This window comes from Perca fluviatilis, chromosome 22 (assembly GCF_010015445.1).
Source record: "Perca fluviatilis chromosome 22, GENO_Pfluv_1.0, whole genome shotgun sequence".
Lineage (NCBI taxonomy): Eukaryota > Metazoa > Chordata > Actinopteri > Perciformes > Percidae > Perca > Perca fluviatilis.
In genome coordinates this window covers 14,138,962-14,152,504 of record NC_053133.1, presented here as the reverse complement: position 1 = coordinate 14,152,504, position 13,543 = coordinate 14,138,962, and the positions used below count along the sequence as shown (strand labels likewise).

General features: G+C 39.4%; 1 protein-coding gene across 1 annotated transcript; it reads left to right on the top strand.

The window, feature by feature from the left end:
* fbxo15 (F-box protein 15) lies at positions 1–13,246 on the top strand. The gene is made up of 9 exons (XM_039789555.1): positions 1–397; positions 2,370–2,474; positions 4,989–5,228; positions 6,785–6,988; positions 7,067–7,196; positions 7,313–7,395; positions 8,599–8,744; positions 12,325–12,449; positions 12,812–13,246. The coding sequence occupies exons 1-9, from the start codon at positions 210–212 to the stop codon at positions 13,076–13,078; spliced, it is 1,488 nt and encodes a 495-aa protein (XP_039645489.1). The 5' UTR covers positions 1–209; the 3' UTR covers positions 13,079–13,246.
* The last annotated feature ends 297 nt before the right edge of the window (positions 13,247–13,543 follow it).

Below are 13,543 nucleotides of genomic sequence, written 5' to 3'. Positions count from 1 at the left end.
AGATTGACCGGACGTCACCATGGCGACTGGACGCGGACCGACAGTTATGAAATATAACGCTATCACAGTTATTATTTGACATAGAAGTGGCTCCAAAAAGGAGAAGAGACTTTTAAACTAACTTACGGAGTTTACATAGTAACTGTTGTCCTTTTAGCATCATAACGTTATACTCTGCGCGTGGCCTGCATGCAAGCGTTTTTAAACAAATGGCTCGTAACATGGCCTCAACTAACGTTACCTATTATAGAAATGATCTCGCTTCTGACTCAAAGGGGTCAAGACCAGTAAAACAAATGGCGGCACCAAAAGCAGTTACTTCTAGAGTGCGGGCAGTGAGGACGTTCAAAAGAGCTGACAAATCATCTCTAGCGTCCACTCTGAACTTTATGGAAAGGTAATCTATCAGAGCGTGCTCGTATTTTCACCTGCATCACATTCAACACTTCAGCCAGGCAGTGTTCAGAACCTGTGGCAAGTCAAGGCTTTATTGCTCTGTATTGTAAAATGATTTATAGACCGTGTTTACAGCAACACACAATACAAGTACAGCAAAAATCAATACAGGTGGAAGACCTTATACTACACGTTCAAAATTAAACGTTGGGCAGGTCAGACAGTAACGTTAGCATACAATTCCTCACTAACTGTCTTTGTGATTGTGTCAAACAACAAGGGTGTAATGCAGTTAAAGCAGATACATGTTCACATTTAGCAAGGTTACTGTTTTACCATGCACACCGAAAGTAATATTTTGTTATTTTATATAGGCTGTATTATTTTTTTTAAGACCTCTGTGCACAGATGAATCTTTCCTTTTTGAAATTGGTCACAGTTTGCCAGAACATTTCTTCTAAAGCAGTGCAAACACTTGACTGACTTAGCTACCCTGAAAAAAATATGTAGCCTAGTTTAGATGAGGGCGGTCACTAAAAAAAGTAGTTTCTTTTTTAGTTCATCAATTACGATTAATTCTACAAAACATCAGGAAAAAGGGAAAGATGCCTGTCACATTAAAACAAAAAGCAAGTCCTCACATTTGAGAAGCTGGAACAGAGAATGTTTTATATTGTTACATTATTTGAATATTCATGCTCATAGTAAATTATCAAAACTGATTCATTTTATGTTGATCCCCTAATCGACGAGGCCTAATGGACTACTCGTTAGAGTTCTACTTTATTCAGAATGAGTAATGTGGATATTACAAAGCATACAGACAGTATAAATACAATATTTACTACCAATTTTGGATTGTGGACATAGGCTACTGTAACTTATGACTTGGGTTGCGTGTCATCAACTCTACTGGCCATCTTTTCCAAAAAATTACTCTAATCATTATCTCTGTATATGTTGGCTCAAAATATCAATGAGAGGTTAACTATTTAGGTGATTTGATTTGATCTGATCTGATTTATTTATTCTGTGTCTCATTCGTTTCATCTAGTTGCTGCTTGATATCCAGTGAAATGTCAGTGATTGACCAGGCAGGTCATTTGAACACGGATATATTACTTACTCAATAAATTAAAATTGGATGGCATTGACATCATTAACCAGGACAGGTGCAACCAGACATACCAGATCAATATTTTTAAATAACAGATCATAAGGAGAACATCTTTTCACAACTTTTTTCAGCATTTTTCAATACCCAAACATACTCATACCAAGAAAGATAAAAGGTCTAACATTGGTGATTTGAGAATGGATCTCACTCACACTATAATTCATCACTTCTTCACGTCTTTTTCTGATGCCACACTTTTATCTGAGCAGATGTGGTGTCTTTTAAGAATGTAACACCCTCTTCTGTTGTTTTTTTGAGTTAGGCATATTTTCATATTAAAATCTTGTAAGAGCATTTTACAAAAACCTGAATCCTGAAGTTCCAGGCACGTCCAGCTGGGAGGAGGCCTCGGGGAAGACCCAGGACTAGGTGGAGGGATTATATCTCCAACCTGCCCTGGGAACGCCTCGGGATCCCCCAGTTGGAGCTGGTTAATGTGGCTCGGGAAAGGGAAGTTTGGGGTCCCCTGCTGGAGCTGCTCCCCCCGCGACCCGACACCGGATAAGCGGACGAAGATGGATGGATGGATGGATGGATGGATGGATGGATGGATGGATGGATGAATCCTGAAGTTAATGTTGTTTGTTTTATACCAAACCTACTGAATCAGAGCACCAACACGGGTCATTCCATTTTGTTGCCAGAAGTGTATGATTGCCAAGTAGCCTGTCGAGAGCACATTTGTCTCATACACCAGTGCCTCTAAAGAACCGCATGCTGAACAAAAGGTGGCATCAAAACACTGGTGTCACTTCCTTGTAGGGATGTCTAATTACCATTTTTTTTCTCTCCGTAGACTGCCATCTGAGATCCTTTTCAAGATTCTGTCATACCTGGATGCCTCCGCTCTTTTCAGCATCAGCCACGTCAATAAGCTCTTCAATCAGCTTGCGAATGATAAGTAAGTATCAGCCAGGTCTCGTTAATGGAACATACACAGTACCAGGGTTTTCCCTACTATTATAAGTCTTAGGTGCAGCACTGAGCCGTTTTTGGCTACAAAAGTGCCAAAAACGTTGAAAAAGGCATCAAACAAACTGAAAGACTTTTCTCAGATTTAATGATTGTAGTTGTAATTCTTTAACAAGTTTTGTCTTTAAGCTTTTTGAGTGTTTTTTATTTATTATCTGCTCTATCTTTTCCAACGTTTTAGATACAGATATGGTGATGATAACAGTCCAAATTTATGCCAAATTGTATATTTTCTTTATTGAGAAACATCACATTTTCTTGAGGGAGGACCCCTAAACCCCACCGCCAAATATGTGCACCTAAGTCTTCCACAAACCAAGGGAAAACACTGCAGTACAATAAATACATAACAATATTAGGAATCCAATCCAACAGTAAGTAAAAGACAGCTTACAAGTCAGGGAATTTCTGAACACGGCACCCTTCTTGTTAGTGAAAAAGCAAGTGAAATATCTTCACTCTCTACGTTACTGTGACGATCATTTACCCAATTAATTGCTTACTCTAAAATATTTCAGCACAGTTTCCCAGAGCCCAAGGTGACCCCAAAAATATTCGGTTTGCTATCAAAGAAGACTTAAATAACTAAAATATTCCTTTTAGAGCTGAAACCAGTGAATGTTTGACATTTCTGATTAAATGTCAGACATTTCTGATGCGCGCGCTCTCTACTTCTACTACTCTTTTACAATCCTCTTGTCATAATGTTTTTCTGCCACAAACGCAAACGTTGCTTCTGCTTCACCCGGCATATAACGCCGCGGCTTGCTTGTCTAGTGTGCGGGATCTGGCGATCATTGGGGCGGACGGATCATGCTGTAGGCGGCGTACTGGATCACGGCTGTGCTCATGTATTTGGCCGTGGCACAATGGCACAGTGGCCATTCCAGCGATCAGTGTTACAATAATATGTTCATCCACTACAATTATTAATGTTAACAAGCACTTTCAGCTCTGTATTCTCAGCATTAAGCTATTATGTGAGAGACCCATTCATGCAGGTTTTTTTTGGACAACACAACTTATTTTACTTTTTTTGGGATCAGCTTTTACCTTTTCAAAATCTACACTTTAGATTTTCTTTTTCCAGACATTTTCAGTTAAAGATTTAAAGGTCCAATGTGTATCAAGTTTCTCCCATCTATTATTGAGATCATATATCGCAATCAACTCTCTCGCGCCACGCAGTTCAAAGTACGGCTACGGTAACCTTCACGCTTCAAAAAGCCGGTCTCTTGCTCTTTTCAATATCCTTTTTTTCTTTTTCTGGGTGAAGAAGAAGACTCCGGTTCCTGAAATTTGGATTTTGAATACGTGTGGTCCTCCATGTTTCCTTCTTCAAACTTGTCGGGGCCAGGAAGCGACGATACCCATTAGCAGCATTAGCAGCACCTGTGAGTTTATCATGTGACAGCGAAAACGCGAAAGGCGGAGCAGTATGTCCTGTATGTCCCTTACCGGCTAACGTATTTCAAGATGGCGCATGAATATGGAGCGTCTACCCCAGTTCATGCAGATGCAAATGTAAAATTTCAAGCCAAAAGGAATACTTGGAATTGATGGTGGGGTAAATATTCATGAAAAAGGACGTTTGTGAACGGGCAAAACAGATTTTGTTACACACTGGACCTTTAAATCGCTGCCGCCAAGATGCTCCTCCATCAGTCACGGATCATGAAAAGTGAAACTTAAATCTGTCATGGAGCAGTTGGATTTATTTTTTACGCACTTTTGATTTCATGATTTTTTTTCATGATCGCAGATTTGTTTAAAAGTTTCTTTCTTTTCAAATTTTTATTTACAGCAGTATATGTTATTTATATAGGCTGTATATTAACTTATTGGGAGAAAACAGGTAATATGTAAAATCAGACATTGAGCACCCCCATCTAGCCAAAATGGCATGATCCATGCCATTTGAGATTTTGAGATTTGCAGTCGAATCAGGCTCTTTCTCTCGAAGCATCGAATATTCGACTATTTGGGGCCACCCCTAGTGACACCTAACCTTGTTTCACTCCACAATTTTGTAATGTTTGCTATTGGCAGTAGCAAAACTAGTAGTGATTCTCTAAAACTAGCAGGAGTAATGATACTTAGAACAGAAACTAATGTTCAAGGGTTAGCTCTATGTCCTGACAGGTTGTAGTTTGTGCTGTGAATTTTTGCTTTTATGGCCTGTAAAATCATTTATTAACTTCCCTGAAACCTAAACTATACCTTTGGTAAGACCTTCTACCTATGAGTAGCACTCTAACAGGAAATAAAACCTTTATCAGAGTTAATCATTTTTCTCAACCAACACAAATAACAGAAGAATATATATGCATTCAAGAACATGTGCGAAGAGAATAGCAGACCTATAACAAATTAGCATATCACACTTATTTCACATAATTGAATTTGTCTTTTAACATCTCACCTTTCTATACCATAAATACAGTGCTCTGTGGAACAAGATATACATAGCAGAGTTGGGCAAGAATAAAAGGCGGAAACCTAAGCGCATAGATGAGATGCTGCTGAAGATAGCCACAGTGGCGGTGCATGATCGGGATGCGGGCGACTGGAAGTGGCTGCACTTCAAGACTGTAGCCGAATGTGACATGGACTATGGTTTAAGACGTCTTGGACTCATCAGTCGCTATACTGGACTGCCCAATCAAACAGAGCATGTCCTCAGGTAAGAGACAGAGAGAGGCAAAAACTGCTTTTGAAAAACCACTTAGATAAAGTACCTGAGGTGTATGATTTGCTAAATGTACCCGGCATTTGATTTCACTTACCATACACTTGAGTAGCATGGCATGGCAGTGTTATTTTTGAGTTAAGCTAATTGTTTTTTTTTACCATGTATTTTCAAGCATTTCAATCCCTAAGCTGAGAGGTGAGAAAAAGATCTCATTATTTCTCTAGGAATCCTTGTGTCAATTAGTTTCATATTTTACAGTTTGCTGCTTTACTTTATTTCAGCTAGAAGGAGGTGTGTGGATCATACTTTGTATACCAATGCCATAATCTACAATCTGTTTGGGATGTCTGCTTTCACAATTGAAAGCAGCTCTGTGAGGCATTATGGGAACCCCTGCCCTGTTTGTGGTTTGCAAACAGTAAAACTTTGGAGATCTACCCTCGCTGTCAAGAAAGTTCAAGGGTAGAGATCAGAGGACAGTTCAAGCCGCTGGTTTGTTTTTCATATCGCACATAATGACACTTTCTTATTAAAGGTGAGAAAGGAGGTCTCTGTCTGAGCGAGATGCCTGCTCAGGGGGATGCCAGCACGCAGGGGAAAGCTCCCTCATCGCCTCCACCGCGGTTTCTGCTGTGTTTTTATAACCTCTGATTAGAGGCTGTGCAGCACTCAATTTGGAGTTCTGCGGCAGTCGCTGTGGTACAGAAGGAAAGTAGAAATAATTGTGTTCTTTGCAGAGGCTGTCTGAATTGTTGAAATAAATTACTTAGCCCCCCCAACTTCCGATCCACAACACACACCCACACATTTATCCGCACACATCTTCCCCTTCCTCCCGCCTCCCATCATCTCAGACTATTCCCTGTGGGGAGTTTTGTCTGTTAGAGACACTGAGGAGCATGCGATTTACCTTGGTAATAATCATTTCACAAGACATCACACACACACAGACAATGCTAAGCAAAATCCCCTGGGTCATCTGGGGGCCCCTGGGCAGCTCCAGTTTTTAGCTTTGTTCCTCCACTTAATTGATATTGGATGGTGCCTCAGCGAGACACCGGCTGGATCCCAGTAGGGGCAGACCTGAATCACAGTTTAGACAGAATTGGATCAAGAGATTTATCACAACAGCTGTGGTTTCATTTCATTTGTCGCATATCATTTCATTAGTAAAAACAGCTTAACTAGAGTCATACTACTCCCAGCTGCTATCAAAAGAAACCTTATAGCCATTAAACTCATAGTTCTCCTGATTTAAAGAGCAAGCGTCAACATTGCCCAATTATTTGCATTATGTTGACTTCAAATAAATGTGTAAAGATTGATTTTTGCTCAGCAATTGCAATTCACTGGTGTCTTCATGTGTCTATTAGGGAATAATAAGTGAGTAATTTCCCACTTTTCAAAGTAAGACGCCTGTTAATTTCACTTTTCATTTAGTTTCTCCAACTATACTACACTGCATATAAACAATTGTACATGCTTTTATTGCAGAATATCTGTCACATCTCTTTGCTCTAATCCTGCATTGTGTTGTATTATTCTAGAAGCATCCACGTCACCTGGGAGCTAACCGTCTCTGATAAGTCCGGACATGAGGGCACATATGAGCCAAGCTGTTCTGAGTTCTGCGAGACTTCTGTGACACTGTGCTGGACCGGAGGAGGCTGCTTGCCCAACTACCAGCAGATTTCCACCCTTCAACTCCACGGTGTGAGGAGGGTAGCCCTCGACTGCCCCGGCTTGAAGGCGTAAGACAGCATCTCTACACTCTCTGTTTCCTCTTTTCTCTCAGTGAAACCTACTGGTTTTTTTGCTTGCTCTGTCAGACCTGGCTTTAGGTCCCTCATGGCGAAGTTAGACGTGCAGGATCTAACTAAAAGCGCGCAGGTCATTGGCCAGGACAAACTGGTTGAACTGAAACTGCTACAACCTGGTATCATCATTGGCGTCTGGAAGGTAATTACTTCGCCTGCAATTTTTTTTAAATGTATTTTTTATTTGTTTGTAGTAGCTGAAAAAATACACCTTTTGACTTAAAATGATGATAATTTAAGTAATGGCTCTCTTTGCAGGACCGGTGCTCTGTTGCCTTTGTCATGTTCACCCTCCACTTCCACAGGCTGGTGGAAAGAAGCATCCTGGGATCTGCTGTTTGGTAGGCTGCACTTGAACAGGAACAGTCTTTTTATTCACATGCTTAAATGGCGTGCAGTGTATCACCATCAGATGGTTAGGGCTCAGATTCAAAGGATGCCATTCATTTGATGCCCCAGATGTGACCCATCTACAATGCACAGCAGGGTGAGATTTGAAGCGTCAGCATCACTGGCACCTGTATAGCACCATCACAGTGGATAATATAACTGTACCGCATTTTTATACGCATCAGGACCAGTTACACCAGTTATTTTTTGTATTGCAAGCAGTTCAATTTAATCATTAGCAGAGCTTTAAATAGAGAGAGGGTAATTCATTTTAGGATAATGCATTTTAGAATTTGCTTTTGTAGTGTTTAGTTTGAATTTAATTGAGTCATTAAAAACCAATGGGCTAGATCAGTGGTTGCCAATACAGGGTTTAGGGCTACTAAAAGTAGCCCAGGAAGAAAACAATTAAGGAATAACAGATTCAAATGTTAAACAAAAATGTCTACATTTTTTTCAGATTTTGCTGTCTTTCTTGTCATATACTGGATACAGTCAACCCTTAGGCCTCTTAAATCCATGTGACGATTGGTCCCAAGTAGCTATTATTTTATAGGTTCAAAAGCCACAAATGTTAGGAACATTGTTCCATGCATCTAAAAAATAAACAAATCAAAGTTATGCGATATATGTGATAAGTAAACAATATTTATTTATTCATTTATTCACAAAACTCCCAAACTTAATTAAGAAAAATGCTCAATATTTGTTGCCTTGTATTTATTATGCTCTCATTCACAAACAAGTGGTGCAACTTGGCAACACTGTGCTGCAACACAGACAACAACAAACACAGAGAAGCAATGGTTCCACACCCAGTGTAGTTTTAGTGTTGAAGCTCAGAGTGCAAATGCTGGTTTTCTTTTAGGATTTTCTTTTACTGGAGTCGCTGTATAGTCTTGAAGGTGATTCTATGGTCATCTGAGAGGAGAGACAACGTATCAGCAGGACTACACAGGATTCTTGATACTGCCACACCTATTGTGTGTTGGACTTGAGTATAGTGTGGACATAGCCCCCTCTCCTGGTTTCGTGTGGGAATACAATGTTGTAGCACATCACGGTTACAGTCCACAGAAGTAACACCTCTTGACTGTTCTCTTCACTCACTAACAGTTTTAGTTTTGTCTACCTTTTCTCTTTTCTTCCTCCAGCCCCTATGTGATGCCAATCATCAAACCCCCTTTTGATGACATAGACCCTGAATACGGTCTCCATGGTTACCAACTACACATTGTTCTCCATGGCACTGTATGCAATATCATGTCACAAAGCTTTTCCAAGCTCTTCTGCCAGAGAAGTAAATTATTCATGCTCATATTCATGAAGTCACTGTATGTCTACTGTATTGTGTGGGTCATTCAAAAACTCTAGTCTTTTTAATAAGAGGTGTTATTCACATGTACGTTAACTTTTAGAGGAATACAAAGCAAGGGTAATGTAAAATTGTTTTTTTCTTTCTTTTTAACGTTGAAAATGCTAATTCCTCTGTAGCCACATGTCCAATTCAAACAGACTCAAACACAGCTCGTTTTCTCAGGCCATCAGGATAGGGAACGCTGACATCTATATTCTCAGCCTTGCCTAGCACAATGTCCTCTGTGAATCCTTCACAATGTCCTCATAAATCCCCTTCACATTTGCATATTTGCACTGAAGCATATACTCAGCTTTGATATACTGTACTAGCCTGGCTCCGCCCTCCTACGTACTTCACCTCAATTTTCATTTTCCTTCAGTACACCGTCTGGGTTTCAAGGGGGTAAGCTTCGCTTCAGAACTCGAGCCATCTATGGCGCCATTTTGTTGCTACCTGGCCATCACCTCCTGTTAGCATTCTGCTGACCGCCATTTTTTTTTTTACGTCACTTGACTGCGAATAACTTTACATCTGAAGCGTTTAAAGACTATATTTGTCCATTGTTTATTTCTAAAGAAACACGACAATGTATAAAAGGCTCCATTACCTTGTACCTCACGTTATGGCTCCGTAGCAGACATTTTTGTTAAAAATAGGCTAACGATTGTGTCATGACTAAGTGACTTACTGTCGCACAGTAGAGGAATTACCGTATAGTACAGGAGAAGCTCACAGGCAGTTTCGAATTACGTTAGCTGTTTAGGTTTAATTACTAATGTTAACTAGCATGTTAGTTAGCAATAATTAGCCTGTGCTTATGTTATCTCCTTACATATACCTACACTCTCCATCTCTGTAAGATTGGGAATGATTGAGATTTCTCTTGGCACAGCTACCAGAAGACTTACAACTTTCAGACACGTTGCTCACGTCACATTTACGTTGTCTCTGTCAGTTGGAGGCTGCGCAGTAAAGCTGGCCATCACCGGAAAAGTGCTTCTAATAGCCTTCACTGGTCTCCGTCCAGAGCAACGGGGTCTATTGGTCCATTATATATATGTCAATGCTGGGTTTGCGGTATGTTCTTGGGTTTTCTCCGGCCAAATATTTGGCGGTCCAATCAGCGAACAGAGGGAGTGGCTGAGAACGATGACGTTGAGGTTCGGTAACCTTCGGTTCCATACTAATGGCGGCGGAGAAAGATGCGAAGCAAGCTATATTCGGTCCGTTGTGGCAACGCTGCCGAATCTCCAGAAGTTAAAGCCCGAGCAAGAACAATCTTTGCTGAGTTTTGTTGGTGGCCATGATGTTGTGGCCCTCCTCCCCACGGGGTTCGGGAAAAGTTAGATTTTCCAGCTCGCTCCGTTAGTGGTGAAGGAGTTGGCTAAGGCTAACGCTAGCGATGCTAAGCCGACGTTACGACCAGTGTTGGGCAAGTTACTTCCAAAATGTAATACATTATAGATTACTAGTTACTGTCATTTGAGAGTAATTTGTTATATTACAATATAACTGTCTCTGAAGTGTAATGCGTTACACTGCATCTTTATCCACTTTAATACATCACAGATTATTCATAATATTTTGTATAATTAATATGAATATGCAAAGTAACTAAAGCTATAAAAAATAGATAAGTAAAACGTACAATAGGCAAGTAGGAGAAAATGAAAATACTCAAAGTACCTTACAGTTGTATTGAACTACGGCATTGTTGTAAAATGTTTGTTTAAAGCACTTGAATAAGAAATTCATGTTGTTTAGTTTAAAACAGTCTAAAGGAAATTGTCAATTATAGTGTGATTAAAACTCACTATTTACATTATTTATAGTACTTGATTTACAGCTGATATGTGAAAAGGTACACAACCTTATTTGTTTAACAGTAATTTAGTTTTACTGCGAACCGTCACAGGAAGTGCTTTTATTTTGAAGTAGCCTACACGGAAGTTGTCGGTTGTGTACCTTGTGTACTCTTGCTAGCTTACTGAGATGCAACTGTTATGCATTGTTGATGCAACAAATACTGTCTATGGATACAACATGTCCGTCAAGCTAAGTTGCTCACTTTCTTGTTTGTAAAACTGCAACTGTAATAATTATTAGCGTTCATGACAGAAAAATATTGAACAGTAAATGGTCACAGTAAAAGACAAGCGTTTTTGGTTGTCAAGCCATTCCACTACAGGCAGAGTTACTCTCCACGGCTGATAAACTGCAATGATTTACGTGTAAGCAAGCCTAAACATTAATTCCCGACATGTTTAAATCTGTCAGCGGCTCGGCGACACTGCTGTCCGAGCTGACGTACCGTCACCTGTTGGGACAGAGATGTTATGAAATAATACTCACTGCTTTTTTTTCCTGTGAACAAATGTTGCGTTAAAATGCGTTGTAACTCGCGTTACTGAGATTGTAACGGGTAATAATATTACTGAAATTTAATTAGTAATGCGTTATATTACTGCGTTACAGCAAAAAGGAATACATTACTGTAATTGCGTTACTTTTGTAACGCGTTACTCCCAACACTGGTCACGACCAAACAGCGATTGGTTATGGCAGATCCAGAGTGGCTCTGGGCAGATCCAATAGTTTTAAACTTGAACAGAGTACCGTCTTCAAGGAAGTTAACACTTGTCAATGGAGAGTGGCCAGACTCTCTGTACAAATGAAATGTACCAGAGTCTGGTAGGACCAGGCTAATACTGTACAAGATTGCCTTACAACTGAGACATATGTATGTTTTATATATTTATCGCACATTTTTTAGCACAGTCTAAATAGTGTGGCATGTTTGGCATGTTAAAAAAATATGATTAGTTATGTTCACCAAGAAATGACTTGTATATGAACATTATATTGCTCGTAGATCGAAATCAAGGTAACATTATTTAATGTGATTACCATGCTTTTGAAATGACAAAACTTTTTACTTTGATGCATCTTTAGCCTTAAAGGTCCCATATTGTAAAATGTGAAATAAAGCAGGTCAAGGTGCTATATAAATACTGTAAAAATACCAAAACGCTCAATCCACAGAGAAAGGCACACAGCCAATATTAAGCAAGGATGCCTTTAAACGAGCCGTCAGGACTTTTGTATGGTTGTGATGTCACAACTTTACTATATATTAGGTAGATAGTGCCGCTATAGTGCCGTTACACTCATTCCTTGGCCGCAATGACGGTGCAGAGGCGTAGAGTACAGATGTGGAAGACCCGGAAACATTGACCAATCAGAGCAGTCCAGGGGTTTTCGGGAGAGGGGCTTCAAGAGACAGTTGATAAAACAGAGCGTCTCAGACAGAGTTTTAATACAGGTATATATACACAGACAGTATGAGGTTTTTTTTTACCATTAAAGCACGTAAACCTGTTCTAGTAGAAACCCAAAATACAATTATGAACCTGAAAATGAGCATAATATGGGACTTTAAACAAATCAATTGACCTAACAATAAAGTGCTAATTATTATAGTGTAAAGACTTACTTGCCGTGTGTTGTTGTCTTTGACCAGCTCAGATCTCTGACGGCCTAATCCAGCTGACTGCCATTAGCAGGGCAATCTTAGCGAGGCACACACCTCTATCTGGCAGCATTACCCTTCCCTGGAGGTGTGAGGCCCTGCAGGGCACAGTGGAGGTACAGCATGTATTGGTGGCTACTTGCACACGGTTTCACTATGTGTTATAGGAAGAAAGAAAATGGTAGAAGTGCAAATTAAAGAGATACCGATACAGATAATATATGCTAGTTTTATTGTAATGCTCACAGATCTATTAAAAAGTTAAGTTCAGAAGCATTCCCTCTTATCTCCAGCCTAAGGAGAATACAGTTGTTATCTCTCATTTGATCATGACTTTTGACAACATAACAGAAGATAAAGATTTTTAAGAAGTATACACTACATAATTTACTTAATGGAACCCCACTGAAATCACAATGATGATTGTCCACGCAGAAAAGAGGTCTTGACATTTGTTTATCTGTCAACTTTTTGCCAGAATTGCTGCATCATGAGTCTAACTCTACTGGATGAATTCAAGAAACCCTTCTGGTGTGTCGCCTCTCCTGTTTCCATGGAGCTGGAGAAAACCCCCGTCTCCTATGACTATGATGGTGAGCACTTCCTGATCCACTATCAGGACTCAGATGGTCAGATGAAGATGAAATTTGTATGGATGAAGGAACAGAAGCAGTTTGTTCTTACCAATTTAGTTGTCTATGTGACGGTTTCCAAAGTGAACAAGCATTTCAGTAGAGAATACTGAACCTGCAGTATTTCTGGAACGTTTTGAGGTTTTTAATCATTACAGAGGTTTAATATGATTTTGCTTTTTAATATTTCAGTTAAACATTATATCAGACTACCAGAATTTATTTAGTGATATTTTGTGTATACAGAAGATGTTCCAGTTCAAAAATATATTTACCACAGTGATAACACGTTTTCATTATTTTGTTTTTAAATGCTGAATAAATGAATACATTAATGAATACATTAATAATTCATGAGTGGCTTTGAAGTTTTACTTACCTTTTTTTATTTCAGTTTACAAATGTGTCCTCCTGCTAGACTTAATACCATAATAATACTGTCATTTATTTTCCTCTTGCTACTTACAGTTTGAATATTAATTATTAAGTAATTATTGTATCATTTTCTTACATCATGAAGATAGAAGAATGGGAAAGTTTTTTTTGGAGTGGCCTAATTTAAATAGAATGAATGATTT